Source organism: Megalobrama amblycephala, linkage group LG6, assembly GCF_018812025.1.
Source record: "Megalobrama amblycephala isolate DHTTF-2021 linkage group LG6, ASM1881202v1, whole genome shotgun sequence".
Lineage (NCBI taxonomy): Eukaryota > Metazoa > Chordata > Actinopteri > Cypriniformes > Xenocyprididae > Megalobrama > Megalobrama amblycephala.
Genome location: NC_063049.1, coordinates 37,005,995 through 37,022,295, shown reverse-complemented (window position 1 = coordinate 37,022,295; position 16,301 = coordinate 37,005,995). Strand labels below are relative to the sequence as shown.

Here is a 16,301-nt window from a genome sequence, read left to right as displayed (position 1 = left end):
TTCTCCTAATTTGAAATCATTTATCCAATTGAAAGGTAAGAATTAATAATATGCTGTTCTTGTGTTCTTAGGACGCCCTGGTGTACCTGTAGGACCAATTAAGATTGGGGAAATTTTTGCTGAAAGGATTGGTCTCTCCTGGAATCCACCCACAGATGATGGAGGTTCCAAGATTACAAACTATGTTGTTGAAAAGCGTGAGGAAAACAGAAAAACATGGGTCCATGTCTCTAGTGATCCAAAGGAATGCCAGTACACAGTACAAAGGCTAACAGAGGGCCATGAGTATGAGTTCCGTGTTATGGCTCAGAATAAATATGGAATTGGACCACCCTTGTACAGTGAACCTGAGAAAGCACGAAACCTCTTCAGTAAGTTTAATTTACTGAGAATCTCTAAATCCTGCGGTTTTCAAACTTATACCAAAATTCATATTTTACCAAATTTGATAATCCCCTTGCGAGGGACCACCTTACTAAAATATGTACATATATAAGGAACTATTTATACTGTGTGAGAAAAATGTTAATCTTGACATTATTCAAGTGACATAATTGCCTTTTATATTGTCATCATACTAAAGGAGAATATTCAATTATTATCTGGAATATATTTATTGTGTAAGTTGTCAGTGTATGTTGATATCTAGTGACAGTCTACCTATTGTTAGAGTAATATTATATTAATTGGTTTTTATGTATACCTGTTAAAAAGTAGATTTATGACAAATGATCTCATGATTTCTGGTTTGTAATTTTCAGTCTTTAGAAAGCAGAATGAAACAATAACAATGTCAAATTCAGTAAATATGCTAAAACTGTTTTAAACATATTAAATATGCTATTCAAACTGGGATCCCTGCAAAAAACAAACAAAAAAAAACCACTTATTTTACACCATTCTTCCCTTAACAGCTGTGCCTGGCCAATGTGAGAAGCCAACTGTCACAGATGTTTCAGTTGAATCTATGACTGTCAACTGGGATGAGCCAGAATATGATGGTGGCTCTCCAGTAACTGGCTATTGGCTAGAGCGTAAAGAAACAACAGGCAAGCGTTGGACAAGAGTAAATCGTGAACCTATCAGAATCAGGACTCTAGGAGTTTCCCATATTGTAACAGGCCTCTTGGAGGGTGCTATCTACCAGTTCCGCGTTCTTGCAATTAATGCAGCTGGAAGCGGCCCACCTAGTCTTCCTTCTGATCCTGTTCCATGTAGAGACCCCATAGGTATGTTGTAATTTTCTTGTTTTCTTTATTATTATTATTTTTTTTTTACCTACACACTTCTGTACTCTGGTGGTACTTTCATTTTTTCTAATTCATGTGTCTAGTAAGCGTTTGTATTATTTCTTAACAGCACCTCCAGGACCTCCAACACCAAAAGTAACAGACTGTACCAAGTCAACTGTTGATCTTGAATGGATTCCTCCACTTATTGATGGTGGATCTAAGGTCACAGGTTATTTTGTAGAGTACAAAGAAGAAGGGCAAGAGGAATGGGAGAAGGTATGTGTATATATGTTATATGTATAGACACACACACACACACACACACACATACAGTTTATTCACTATAGTTTAAAAAAATGGTAATAAAATGTGACAAGATCTCAGAGTTAAACTGTGTCAGAAAAAAAATCTTAATTATGTCAGATAAACTTTAGCAAAACATGGTCGGGTCAAAGTGTCTGAATAATTTTTGGTTCTAAATTTATATCAATTTTACTAGTAGTCCACTGTATGAAGAATTTTTGGGTATAATATGTCACAGTTTACTTTATTTTGCTATCCTCACTTACATAAATTAACTATTGTGTCTTGCACCCACTAGTAAAAATATATCAAAAGTATCAAATATATATATATATTTACTTTTTTATCCTAGGTTAAAGACAAGGAAATCAGAGGGACCAAGTTTGTTGTTCCTGGACTTAAAGAGCTTGGACTCTACAGATTTAGAGTGAGAGCCGTAAATTCTGCAGGTGTGGGAGAACCTGGTGAGGTTTCTGATGTGATTGAAGTCAAGGACAGAACAAGTAAGCATTAGTTCAGATTTTTAGATTTCTCTTCTGTCTTTTTTTTTTTATTTTTTTTTTTTAAACACAATTATTTATTTACAGTATTTAATTTATATTTAATTCGCCATATATTTTAGTTCCCCCTGAAGTAGACCTGGATGCAACTGTCAAGGAAAAGATTGTTGTTCATGCTGGTGGGGTAATCCGCATCCTGGCCTATGTGTCAGGAAAGCCTGCTCCAGAGATTATTTGGAATAGAGACGATGGTGATTTGCCAAAGGAGGCTGCTGTTGAGACTACTTCTATAAGTTCATCTTTGGTTATCAAAAGTTGCAGGAGACAACACCAAGGCATTTATACACTGACTGCTAAGAATGCAGGTGGAGAGAGGAAGAAAGCAATTATTGTTGAAGTACTGGGTGAGTGTGTGTTTTTTTTTTTTTTTTTTTTTAGTTAAAAAAACAAACAAACTGAATTCTGAAATGATTTCAATAAACTAATAAAGACTGCTTGTTTTTTCTCTTCATAGATGTCCCTGGCCCTGTGGGTCAGCCTTTCTCTGGTAAGAATCTCACCAATGACTCTTGTAAGTTGACTTGGTACTCCCCAGAAGATGATGGTGGCTCAGCTATCACCAACTATATAATTGAGAAGAGAGAAGCTGACCGCAGAGGCTGGACTTCAGTGACATATACTGTCACAAGGCATAATGCTGTTGTCCAGGGTCTTATTGATGGCAAGGGTTACTACTTTAGAATTGCAGCTGAAAATATTATTGGAATGGGTCCCTTCACTGAGATTTCAGCTCCAGTCGTCATCAAGGATCCACTCTGTAAGTCTTGTTTATTTGTTTGTTTGTATTAGTATTTTTCTTTTTTTAATTTTTACATGTAATTACTTTTAATTTACTTGAATGATGTCTCACACATTTAAACTTCTTCAGCTGTACCTGAGCGCCCAGAGGATCTTGAGGTGACAGCCATCACAAATGATTCAATCAGTGTCGCATGGAGACCTCCAAAGTATGATGGAGGTTCAGACATTACAAGCTATGTTCTTGAAGTTCGTCTCATCGGACAGGACAATTTCAAGATTATTGCCTCAGAGGATAAACTCATGGAACGTAAATTCACACATGTGGGTCTTAAAGAAGGTTCTTCTTATGAATTCCGAGTTAGTGCTGTCAATCAAATCGGTCAAGGCAAACCGTCATTCAGCACCAAACCAGTTACATGCAAAAAAGAGTTTGGTAAGTAACTGAAGTGATGCACTGTGATTTCTTTCTTTTCTTTTTTCTTTTTTTTTAGATTGACTGTTTGATTTATTGTATAATATCTTCTTTACTAGAACCACCAAACCTTGATCTTGAGTTCCGTGAAAAGCTTATTGTTCGTGTTGGGGAAACTTGCACTCTTCAAAGCCGATACACAGGCAAACCAGCACCAACAATTAAATGGTTCAAAAATGATGAGGAGCTTCAGGCAAATGAAGAAATTGCTCTTACCAGCACAAAGAATACATTATGTTTGACTATTGCAAAAGTAAAACGTGATCACAGTGGAAAATACACTGTGGTTCTGGAGAACTCCATTGGCTCACGCAAGGGCATTTGTACTGTTATTGTTGTTGGTAAGCTAATGTCTACTTTATGTCAAGCATATTATTTTATTATCTTATCATTAGTTTTGCAAACTTAATGATGAATCATGTATTATTACTTTTTCAGACCGTCCACAACCTCCAGAGGGTCCTGTTGTCTTTGATGAGATTTACAGGAATTATATGGTCATTTCTTGGAAGCCCCCATTGGATGATGGTGGAGCTGCTATTTCTAACTACACTGTTGAAAAGAGAGACACCAACAGGGATCTATGGATGCCTGTTACAGAATCTTGCACAAGGACATCATGCAGAGTTCCAAAACTGATTGAGGGAAGAGAGTACATCATTAGAATTTGTGCTCAAAATATTCATGGTATTAGTGATCCATTGCTATCTGCTGAAACAAAAGCAAAGGACGTTTTCAGTAAGTAACAGATTCTTCAGTATAAAATAATAGTCAATAAATGATTTTAACAAGGATCTTTTAATTAATGTTGTACAGTTTTACTTATGCTCTCAAATTTCTAACACTTGCAGAGGTTCCAGATGCACCACAGGCACCTGTGATAAAAGAAATCTATAAAGATACAGCTCTGATTTCATGGCTCCAGCCAGCTGATGGTGGCAAACCAATAACAAACTACATTGTTGAAAAGAAGGAGACCAAGGCCAACATGTGGTCTAGAGCTGGAAAAGACCGCATTTACCCCAACACAGAGTATTGGGTTCCTGATCTTCTCAAGGGATGTGAATATGAATTCCGTGTCATGGCAGAGAATGTGATTGGTGTTGGTGACCCCAGTCCACCTTCAAAGCCCATCTATGCCAAAGATCCTATTGGTATGTATCCAATGATGTCTAAAATGAAAAAAAAAAATTACAATTCATTAATTGGAAAAATTAACAAAGTTAAAATATTGACACCCATTCATTCCACCATTTTTTTTTTTTTTTTTTTTTTTTCTTGTCACAGTGATTCCAAGCCCACCTGTACTTCCAGTAGCAATTGACAAGACAAAAGAGTCTGTCACTCTTTCTTGGCAGCCACCAAAAGACTGTGGCAGAGGCAAAATCTTTGGCTATCTCCTTGAGTATCAGAAAGCTGGTGATGAGGAATGGCTTCAAGTTAATCAGACACCTGACTCTTGCCAGGGCACTACATTCAAGGTTATCAACCTTGAGGATGGTGCACTTTACAGATTTAGAGTGAAGGCGGTGAATGCTGCTGGTGAATCAGAGCCTGCATATGTCCCAGAGCCTGTTCGAGCACAAGACAGATTTGGTAATTTATGCGTGTTTGGATATGTATGATGTTAGTTATTAATTATGCATGTTATTGCATTTAAGCAAATATTTGTAAAAATATAAAATGCTATTGTTATTATTAATAATATTGTTATTATTGTCTATAGAGCCCCCAGAACTTCAACTGGATTTGGGCATGCCTCGTGAAGTCAAAGCAATGGCTGGAACCCATATTACTATTATTGCTGGAATCAAGGGAATGCCTTTCCCCAAAGTCACATGGAAGAAAAATGAAGCAGATGTTCCTACAAGAGCAGAGATTGAAACATCTGGAACAGCAACCAAACTAGAGATGCGTTATTGCACCCGCGAAGATTGTGGAGATTACACACTGACTATTGAAAATCCAGCTGGATCAAAGACAGCCACATGCACCGTGCTTGTTCTTGGTAATTTTTTTATATTATAAACACTGTGAAAAATCTGAAATTGTACAATTATAAATGATTTAGAACAAATAGAACATAAAAATTAATGAAAATGAAATACTAGGGGTGTGACAATACTTTAAACTCATGAGACAAGACTATACATGATACTGGAAGAGAGACGAGAGGATATTTTAACACTATTTTTAAGAAATCTTCAATGATGTGTCTGTAAAATTTATGTCTGTAAAAATAGTGTTTTATTTGACTGTCACAATATTCAAAACAATGCAGGTGCATTTTTAAATGTTTTGACTACTAATCATCTTGTAATGAATGTCACTTCAGTTCTACTTTCCGAGTATGAATTATCATATGCAGTGAATGACAGAACAATATAAGCACCGTAAAAGGTTTTGCCACAAACTCGACTCTGTCATGCTGATATCGCGAGACAGCTTTTCACCTCGACGACAAACAATTGTCACCTTTTTAATACTGCAAGATTTTGTGGCAGGAGATCTCGTCAAACCCCTAGAAAATACCATTCTTCTCAGGTAAAGTGTTAAGTTTTTGTTTTATTTGTTTGTTTTTGTAGACAAGCCCGGGCCAGTTCAGCATCTCAGGGTATCTGATGTCAGATGTGATTCTGCACAGCTCTCTTGGAAAGACCCAGAAGATAATGGTGGTACACGCATCACTAACTTTGTTGTTGAGAAAAAGGATGCAGCATCTGCACAGTGGGTGCCAGTCTGTTCATCATCCAAAAAACGTAGCATGATGGCTAAGCATTTGATTGAGGGAACATCGTACATGTTCCGTGTGGCGGCTGAAAATCAGTTTGGAAGAAGCGAATATGTTGAGACACCAAAAGCTATCAAAGCAATGAATCCACTGTGTAAGTATGGTCTGTGAAATTACTCCACTTTGAGGCTTATTTAACGATCCTGTTCAACACAGTATCTTTTGTTGTATATATATATAAGATATATGAAATGTTTTATATATATATATATATATATATATATATATATATATATATATATATATATATGTGTATACTAACATTTGTTTTCATACTGCATATTTCAGTTCCACCTGGTCCACCAAAAGACCTGCATCATGTAGATGCTGATAAAACCGAGGTGTGGCTCCAGTGGAATTGGCCTGATCGTACCGGAGGAAGTGACATCACAGGGTTCTTGGTTGAGTACCAAGAAGAAGGTGAAAGGGATTGGATCGTTTTTAAGACTGTCAGCATTCCTGAGTGCCATGTGACTGGACTGGAAGAAGGAAAGACCTACAGGTTCCGTGTTAAGACAGAGAATGCAATTGGCCTAAGTAGACCAGACACCACTGTGCCAGTACTTTGCCAGGAAAAACTAGGTAAGATTCAAATTTTAATGTCCCATATGATTATTTAAAGAAAATATGTTTTCAATGTGTATTATTAAACTTTTTATTCTTCTACTATATTTGTAGTACCACCTATTGTTGAGGTTGATGTGAAGTTGATTGAGGGAATCATTGTGAAAGCTGGAAGCACTATTAGATTGCCTGCCATTATGAGAGGACTTCCGGTTCCCACTGCCAAATGGGTCATTGATGGAGAGGAAATCAAGAGTGAAGGCAATATCAAAATCGACACCGACAACTTCTCCACTGTTCTGAGCATTGCTGATTGCACAAGAAATCACACCGGAATCTATATTCTCACAGTCTCAAACTCAGCAGGAAGTAAGACTGTTTCTCTGAATGTCACGGTGCTTGATGTACCATCTGCCCCAATAGGTCCTGTTAATATCCATGAAGTGACTCCTGAATATATGGTCATTGACTGGCGTCCTCCCAAAGAGGATGGTGGAAGCCCTGTCATGAACTATATTGTTGAGAAGAGGGAATCAAATAAGGAAACTTGGGGAGGAGTAAGTTCTGGCAGCACTGCCACAAGGCTCAAGATTTCTCGTCTCCAGCAAGGAGTTGAGTATGTTGTGAGAATTCGTGCTGAAAATAAAATGGGAATTGGTGCAGCTCTTGAAAGTGCACCAACTGTAGCCCGGCACCAGTTTGAGCCCCCTGGCCATCCTGGAAAACCAGTTGCATCTGATATTGCTGAAGATGCACTCACACTTGGATGGACAATGCCACTGTTTGATGGTGGTAGTCCAATCAGTGGTTACATTATTGAGCGAAGACATAAAGGAGGCAAATGGATTAGAGTGAATAAAACACCCTGCAAGGACCTTAGATACAGAGTGCTTGGGCTTTTTGAAAGTATTGAATATGAATTCAGAGTATTTGCTGAAAACATTGCTGGCTTTAGTGGACCTTCACCAATCTCAGATCCTGCCAAACCTTGCAGACAAGTTACTGTTCCAGGACCTCCAGTTAACCCTAAGATAAAGGACTACAGCTGTACATATGCTGACTTAGTCTGGATCAGACCCACAAGAGATGGAGGCAGCCCAGTTATAGGATATATTGTTGAATGCCAGAAAGGAGGTGCTGAGTGGGAGAAAGTCAATAAGGATGATCTGATTAAGCTTTGTGCTTATAGAGTAAAAGGACTGACAGAGGGCACAGAATACAGGTTCCGTGTTAAAGCTGTTAACATGATTGGAGAAGGTGAGACAAGGGAAATTCCAGAGTCAGTTATTGCTAAGGATATCGTCATTCCTCCAGAAATTGAGATGGATGCCACATGCCGTGACCGTGTGACTGTCCGTGTTGGACATAACATTAATGTTGTAGCATATGTGAAAGCAAGACCTGATCCAGAAATCACTTGGAGCAAAGGTGAAAGCATTTTGGAAAAGGACAAGCGTACTACTCTGATAAACAACTTCCCAGTAGTGCAAATGCGTATCAAGGAAGCAACCAGAGCAGATCATGGAAAGTATATACTTAAGGCTGCTAATGAAGCTGGAGAGGCCTCAGCTACTATTACTGTAAATGTTCTAGATAGACCTGGGCACTGCCGTAATCTTAAGTTGACATATGTAAATAAAAACTCTTGCATGGTGGCCTGGGATGCTCCTGAGGATAATGGAGGCACTGAGATAACAAATTACATTGTGGAATGTCGGGAGCCAAGTATACGAGCCTGGTCAATGATATCATCTGACTGCACAAATCGTATGGTAAAGGCAAAGCTCATGGAAAATCATGAATATTTATTCCGTGTGTCTGCTGAGAACAAGTGTGGTCCTGGACCAGCAACAGAAACCAAAACTCCTATCCTTGCAATTGACCCACTTCAGAAGCCAGGTGAGCCAGAGAACTTCCACGTCAGTGATATCGGTAAGAACTTTGTTTTTCTTAAATGGAGAAAACCAGATTATGATGGTGGCAGTCCTAACCTGGGCTACCATTTGGAGAGAAAAGCAAAGGATGCTGAAGAGTGGGAGAAGGTACATGAGGGAGTCCTGAAAGAGACGTTCTTCTTGGTAGACAAATGTGTTGAGAACCACACCTATCAGTTTAGAGTCCAGTCAACAAATGATGGAGGAGAAAGTGCCTGGGTTAAGACATCTGATATTCTTGTCAAAGAAGAAGTTCAGAAACCAGTTCTTGACCTGAAATTTGTTGGTACCATTGTGGTCAAAGCTGGTGAATCAGTTAGACTTGAGGCTGGTCTTAGAGGAAAACCACAGCCTGAGGTTACATGGGTGAAAGACAAGGCTACAGGTGATAACCCAAGGATCAGCATTGACACTGGATATGATTACTCTAAGTTCCTCCTTACTAAAACCAAGCGTAGTGATACTGGAAAATATGTGGTCACTGCTACAAACTCAGCAGGATCATTCACAGCATATGCCAATATTTCAGTTTTGGATATACCAGGACCTGTCAGAGATTTGAAGATTTCTGGAATTTCCACAGATAAGTGTAGAGTTGTATGGGATCCTCCAGAGGATGATGGAGGTTGTGAGGTGGACAGCTATATTCTAGAAAAATGCGAGACCAGAAGAATGGTTTGGTCCACTTACTCTGCCTCTGTTGTCACCAACTACTGTAATGTAACACGCCTCGTTGAAGGAAATGAGTACATATTCAGGGTCAGAGCAGAAAACAAAATGGGAACTGGGCCACCAATGGAGAGCAGGCCTATTATTGCTAAGACACAATACAACAGGCCTGGTCCACCTGATGCACCTGAGGTAACCAAAATTGGTAAAGATGAGATGACTGTGGTATGGGCTCCTCCTGAGAATGATGGTGGAAAGTCTATAACTGGCTACATTCTGGAGAGAAAAGAAAAGCGGGCTGTTCGATGGGTCCCTGTCACAAAGAGCCCTATCTCTGAGAGACGTATGAAGGTTACCAATCTGATCCCTAACCATGATTATCAATTCCGTGTCAAAGCTGAAAATGAAGTAGGATTGGGAGAACCAAGCAAAGCATCCAGACCAGTCACTGCAAAAGATCCAATTGGTATGTATAGTCTTTATTGCATCTATTCATCCAATTTTGTAAAATGCCCTTAATGATATATTTAATTGTTTTAAACTACATTTACATTTTAGAGCCCCCTGGTCCTCCTGGCAGCCTTAAAGTAGTTGATAGCACAAAGACATCGATTACACTTAGCTGGACGAAGCCTGTGTATGATGGTGGTGCTCCAATTATTGGATATCTGGTTGAAATGAGGGATAAGGTGGAAATGGAAGGTGAACAAGTGAGAGATCCAGAGGAAGGCTGGAAGAAATGTAATACTTCTGGACAGCTTGTCCTAACTGAATTTACAATTCTTAACTTGGATGAGAGACAGGAATATGAATTCCGGGTGTCTGCTCAAAACCAAGTTGGCATGGGCCGTCCTGCAAAACTCAAGGAAGCTGTATCACCAAAGGAGATCAATGGTAAGTGTTTGTTTTAAACTGTCACTTGTATGATTGCCCTTGAAATTCAGTACACTTATGCTTTTTTTTTCTTCACAACAGAACCCCCAGAGATTGATCTTGATGCCAGTCTAAGAAAAGGCCTTAGCGTTAGAGCAGGATGTCCTATCAGACTTTTTGCGACAATTAGAGGAAGACCAGCACCTAAAGTGACTTGGAAGCGCATTGGTGTTGACAATGTCATTAGAAGGGGCCATGTGGATCAGATCGATACGATGACCTTCCTTGTGATTCCTGAGTGTTCACGTGAAGACTCTGGCAGATATTCTTTGACTCTTTCAAATGCCTCTGGAGAAAAGGCTGTATTTGTTCGTGTAAAAGTCTTAGGTAAACTTACATTTGCATAAAATGCATATTAAAATTAAGATAAGCTTTGCATTTACTCACTATCAAGAACTGTCAGTAAAACTGTTCCTGAAATTTATCAACAGATACTCCTGGTCCTGTTGGTGGACTGGAGGCATCTGATATCACAAAGACAACCTGCCAGCTTGCATGGTTACCTCCAGAAAATGATGGTGGCAGTCCAATCCTAAACTATGTTGTTGAAAAGCGTGAGGTTGACCGGAAAACATGGACAAATTGCACAAATGACTTGAAGAAGACAAGCTTCAAAATCACAAATCTGACACCAGGAATAGAATACTACTTCCGGGTGATGGCAGTTAACAAGTATGGCATCGGTTTGCCTCAAGACTCTCCAAAGTCCTACCTTGCTGCAGATCCCAAGAGTAAGTCCACCTTGCTGGATAAAGTCTGCCAGGATAATTTATTATCTTATGTTTTATTGTATTGTAATATATAATATAATGCATTTTTAAAATAATATGTATCTTTTTACTTTGTAAAGGTGAGCCTGATCCTCCAAAGAAGATGGATGTATTAGAAATTTCTAAAAACAGTGCAACTCTTGGGTGGCTGAAGCCACTTAGAGATGGTGGATCTAAGATTAATGGATACATTGTTGAATACCAGCAGGATGGTCAACCTGAGGACAAATGGACATCATACTCGGTTGTGAAAGACTTGACCATTGTTGTAGCTGGACTGAAAGAAAACACTAAGTACAGATTCAGGGTTGCTGCGAGAAATGCAATAGGATGCAGTTTGGCAAGAGAAGCTGAGGGCATATTTGAGGTCAAGGAACAGCTGAGTATGTAGACAATGATTTTGTGCTCTCCCATTATTATTTATTTTATTCATGCTGTGTTTTTCATGAATCACACTCTAAATACTGTGTATACCTTAATACCTTTTTTTTATAGTGGGACCAAAGATCATCATGTCTGATGTGATTACAGCAAGAGCAGGAACTAAACTTATAGTTGAGGCTCTTGTGTCCGGGAAGCCTGCACCAGTCACAAAATGGAAAAGAGGAAATGATGATTTAGTTACATCTGATCGTCTCTTCATACAAAAAACACCAAGCACAAGTGTACTTTTGATCAAAGAAGTTACAAGGAAGGATAGTGGTTATTACAGTCTTTCTGCTGAAAACAGCACTGCTAAGGTCAACCAGATCCTCCGAATAATCATTATGGGTAAGTTTATTAATATATATATATATATTCTCTCACTCTAATATATTTTCTAATATGTATTCTAATTTTTTCTTTTTCTTTTTTTTAGACATCCCTGGTCCTCCACAAGGTCCTTTACAAATTCTTGAGGTGGACGTAGATGCCTGCACTCTTGCATGGGATTCACCTTCTGAAGATGGTGGCAGTAACATCACAAACTACATTGTTGAGAAATGTGATGTGACAAGAGGTGACTGGGTCACAGTTGCATCTTGCACCAAGACCAGCTGCAGAGTGGGAAAGCTCACATGTGGCAAAGAGTATGGCTTCCGTGTCCGTGCTGAAAACCGCTTTGGAATTTCAGAACCCATTTATGCTGATAAAATCATTGCTAGACATCCATTTGGTAAGTCTCATAAATTGACACATTTGAACACAGACACAAAGGGATTAGGGTTTAATTACACCAGTACAAATTTTCTGATTTCAGATCCACCCAGTGAGCCAAGGAACTGTTGTGTCAACAAAATCAGCAGGGACTTTGTTGTGTTGTCCTGGGAGAGACCGGTGAATGATGGTGGCAGTCCCATCACAGGATATTGCATTGAGCGCAAAGAAAGAAATAGCCTCCTGTGGGTCAAGGCAAATGAGGTCCTTATTCGCTCAACTGAATATACGTGCTCTGGCCTCATTGATGGTCTGGAGTACACCTTCAGAGTGTCTGCTGTTAACAAAGCAGGACAAGGCAAACCAAGCAAACAGACCGATTTTATCACTGCGAGATCTCCAGTTGGTATGTGTAGGGGGGAAAACATGCTGCTGTGTCACTACTAATAAAAGTTAAAAAAGAAGCACTTTAAAATAGAAGTTTTATGTCTATTCTTTTTCAGATCCACCTGGCAAACCCCAAGTTCTTGATGTGACCAAAAATTCTGTCTCTCTTGTCTGGAGCCGTCCAAAACATGATGGTGGAAGCAAACTCATTGGTTATTATGTTGAATCTCTAAAGCTTCCAGGTGACAAATGGGTGCGTGTCAACACAAGCAGCCAAAATGTACCAAAGGAAGAATACATTGTTCCTGGACTTGAGGAGGGAGCCCAATACAAGTTCAGAATAATTGCAAAGACAGCAATTAACGTCAGTCTGCCCTCAGAGGAATCTGATGCTATCCCAGTTATTGCAGAGCATGGTAAGTCTTACGTTCCACCAATAATGTAATAATTTCCTAACTGATGAACTTTATATAGTTTATTTGATGTCTCTCTTTGTATTATCACAGTTCCACCTAGAGTTGAGATTAGTCTTGAAATGAAGAACTTAATTGTCGTCAAAGCTGGAGCAAATGTCAGCTTGGAGGCTGAAGTTTATGGCAAACCAATGCCAAAGGTCACTTGGAAGAGAGACGGCGTTCCATTGAAATTGGCTGAAGGTATGAAAATGACTCAAAAGGTGCATCACTTCGCCTTGGAACTGTTCTCTGTGACAAGAAAAGAGTCTGGCGAGTACACCATTTCTGCTGAGAACCCAAGTGGCACAAAGTCTGGCAACATTAAATTGAAGGTTCTAGGTAAGTTAACATTAAATGTATGCCAAAAAACACTGTGTGTTTATTGTACTTAAGACATTTAAGAATAGAGTATTGTTATGTGAAAAATGCATAATTGTGTTTCTGCAGATAAACCTGGACCCCCAGCATCAGTGAAGATAAGCCATGTATTTGCTGACCGAGTGAAACTGAGATGGGAGCCACCTCTTGCTGATGGTGGTTCTGAAATCACAAATTACATTGTTGACAAACGTGAAACAAGCAGAGCTAACTGGGCCCAAGTTACTGCTAACATTAATGGTCAGATAACGGACTGTTCTGTGGAGAAACTCATTGAAGGCCATGAATATGAGTTCCGCATCAGTGCTGAGAACAAGTATGGTGTTGGAGACCCAATTGTGACTAATTCAGTGATCGCCAAGAATCCATTTGGTAACATTTTGTTCTTTCTTGTACATTTATATATTATAGAGATTGACTATGGGTTACCATTACAGTATTTGCATTACAGCATTGAATATTTTTATATTAATAATATAAATAATATTATATATAGTTAAAAATTATTTAGACCATACTCGTTTTTTTCTGTATTTAGAAGGCTGTATGATGCCCAATAGTTTACTGCAAAAATTATACATTCTAGGAAAGTGAAAAACCACAAGTTTACCTTATTACTCTGGTCTTAGTTAAAATCAAACGTTACATTATTTTCTACAGTGTTGTAATTATGTGGATGAATGATGCCGAAAATGAAGTAAACTATATGTGTTAATCTAATGTTGAATGTTTTGCATAGGTAGATTTTGTTATAAGCTTTGATTGCATAGAGTGGCTGTTATGTACATTGTGTAATATTATAAACATGAGCAATGTATTCAAATAAGTAAGTTACTTTACCTGTGAAAACCACTGTTTCCTCTTGAATGATAATGTAGCATAATGGTGTTTTTGGGTGCTATTCTTTAAAGACCCGACAGATTTGACCATTTATTGGTAGACCCATTAGAAAAACCTAAATATCATTAAAAAATGCCAAACCAGTTATCGGTTGATCTCTAATATTCATGTAAATATAGTATATAATTTTGTATAATATAAAATGCATATTGTTTTAAAAAATGTGATTAAACAAATGTAACCTAAATCTTTTTTCTTTTCTTTTTTTTAAATTTCCAAACTCAGATGTCCCAGGACCGTGTGAACCTCCTGTTATTACCAATATCACCAGAGATCACATGACTGTTAGTTGGAAGGCCCCTGCTGATGATGGCAAGGCCACCATTCTTGGATACTTGGTCGAGAAACGTGAAACTCAAGACCTCAATTGGGCTAAAGTGAATAGAAGACCAGTTATTGACAGGACAATTAAAGCTGGAGGCCTTACAGAGGGATCGGAGTATGAATTCAGAGTCATTGCACTCAATAAAGCTGGTCTTGGCAAACCAAGTGATCCATCAGTTGGTGCTACTGCAGTGGACCCAGTGTGTAAGTACTAACAATACTGTATTTGATGAAAATGAAGAATTAAGTTGGCAAAAAAAGACCTTTTATAGTTCATGCATTTAAGTCCATGTGTTTCTGTGGTTTTATCATAGATCCTCCTGGACCCCCTGCTTTTCCAAAGGTTGTTGACTCTACACACAGTTCAATCAGTTTGTCCTGGACCAAGCCAGCATATGATGGTGGATGTGAAATTCTGGGCTATCTTGTTGAGTTCAAGAGAGCAGATGCAGAAGACTGGCTGAAGTGTAATGTGCCAAAGAATCTCCAGGCAACAAAATTTAATGTTACTGGTCTTTTGGATAACACGGAGTACCAGTTCCGTGTTACTGCTGTAAACAAGATTGGATTTGGAGAGCCAAGTGAAGTTCCTGGAAAACATATGGCAAAGGACATCTTGAGTAAGTATATCTCATAACTAGATTTTTAGGTTGTCAATATCTGTACATTTCTGATATTATTCTAATTTTAATTTTCTCTTAGTTGCCCCTGAGGCTGAACTTGATGCAGATCTCAGAAAAGCACTAGTTTTACGTGCTGGAGTCACAATGAGAATTTATGTACCTCTGAGAGGACGTCCTGCTCCAAAGGCAACATGGACTAAGGTCAATGCAAACTTGAAAGAGAGACAAGGTCTTATGATCAAGACAACTGAATGGGATACCTTCGTTTATTGTGAGGATATCAACAGATATGATGCCGGCAAATATGTCCTAACTCTAGAAAACAGCAGTGGTACCAAGTCATATACCATTGTTGTCAAAGTACTAGGTAAGTTTTTTCCCATTCACAATTTGCTATTTGAGGTTTATTATTTACTGCATCTAACTACAGTCTGTAAATGTACACAGACACACCTGGACCCCCAGTCAATCTGATTGTTAAGGAGACCTCAAAGGACCATGTATCCATTACTTGGGATGCTCCGTTAATTGATGGTGGTAGTCCAGTCAAGAGCTATGTTGTTGAAAAACGTCTGGCTGAGAGAAAGGCATGGACCTGTGTTGCTCCTGAGTGTTCTAAGACATCTTTCAGGATTACTAATCTCGAAGCTGGTAAATCTTACTGCTTCAGAGTCCTAGCTGAAAATATATATGGCATTGGTGAGGGTTGTGAGACAGCTGGACCAGTCAAAGCCTCAGGTGAGACTTCTTTGATAATGTTGCAAGTTAGTTTAAAGTTTAAATACTTTAATCTGTTAATTATACCAAATTCTAATATTGATATCTATTGCAGAGCAACCTGGACCAGTTACAGATTTTAAACCTTCAGAGATCACCAAGAGTTCTTGCACTCTTGGGTGGAAGAAGCCAATCAGTGATGGTGGAAGCCATGTTGTTGCATATGCTCTAGAGATCAGTGAAGGGGAAGACAAATGGAAGCTTGTAATGAAGTCTAAGCTCACCCAGTACACAATAAGTGATCTTGTAGAAGGAAAGGAGTACTTGTTCAGAGTCAAGGCCATTAATGAAGCAGCTGAAGGACCACCAACTGAGCTCACTGTCTTGGCTAAAGATCAAATAGGTATTCAT

At 38.7% G+C, this 16,301-nt stretch overlaps 1 protein-coding gene across 31 annotated transcripts in view; it reads left to right on the top strand.

Moving 5' to 3' along the window:
* The window catches only part of ttn.2 (titin, tandem duplicate 2), a 163,720-nt gene that overhangs the window by 98,390 nt on the left and 49,029 nt on the right, over window positions 1–16,301 (top strand). For all 31 annotated transcript variants that reach the window (XM_048194420.1, XM_048194404.1, XM_048194401.1 and 28 more), the window contains 30 exons: window positions 72–371; window positions 915–1,229; window positions 1,360–1,508; window positions 1,888–2,038; window positions 2,158–2,439; window positions 2,550–2,852; window positions 2,964–3,269; window positions 3,368–3,649; window positions 3,747–4,046; window positions 4,160–4,462; window positions 4,596–4,904; window positions 5,035–5,316; window positions 5,894–6,193; window positions 6,388–6,681; window positions 6,778–9,732; window positions 9,825–10,160; window positions 10,242–10,526; window positions 10,631–10,930; window positions 11,050–11,352; window positions 11,465–11,740; window positions 11,829–12,125; window positions 12,210–12,512; window positions 12,610–12,909; window positions 13,000–13,287; window positions 13,396–13,698; window positions 14,452–14,754; window positions 14,865–15,170; window positions 15,253–15,540; window positions 15,621–15,911; window positions 16,006–16,293. In XM_048194420.1, the coding sequence (XP_048050377.1) occupies window positions 72–371; window positions 915–1,229; window positions 1,360–1,508; window positions 1,888–2,038; window positions 2,158–2,439; window positions 2,550–2,852; window positions 2,964–3,269; window positions 3,368–3,649; window positions 3,747–4,046; window positions 4,160–4,462; window positions 4,596–4,904; window positions 5,035–5,316; window positions 5,894–6,193; window positions 6,388–6,681; window positions 6,778–9,732; window positions 9,825–10,160; window positions 10,242–10,526; window positions 10,631–10,930; window positions 11,050–11,352; window positions 11,465–11,740; window positions 11,829–12,125; window positions 12,210–12,512; window positions 12,610–12,909; window positions 13,000–13,287; window positions 13,396–13,698; window positions 14,452–14,754; window positions 14,865–15,170; window positions 15,253–15,540; window positions 15,621–15,911; window positions 16,006–16,293 (11,298 nt within the window). The remainder of the gene's footprint in view (window positions 1–71; window positions 372–914; window positions 1,230–1,359; window positions 1,509–1,887; window positions 2,039–2,157; window positions 2,440–2,549; window positions 2,853–2,963; window positions 3,270–3,367; window positions 3,650–3,746; window positions 4,047–4,159; window positions 4,463–4,595; window positions 4,905–5,034; window positions 5,317–5,893; window positions 6,194–6,387; window positions 6,682–6,777; window positions 9,733–9,824; window positions 10,161–10,241; window positions 10,527–10,630; window positions 10,931–11,049; window positions 11,353–11,464; window positions 11,741–11,828; window positions 12,126–12,209; window positions 12,513–12,609; window positions 12,910–12,999; window positions 13,288–13,395; window positions 13,699–14,451; window positions 14,755–14,864; window positions 15,171–15,252; window positions 15,541–15,620; window positions 15,912–16,005; window positions 16,294–16,301) is intronic.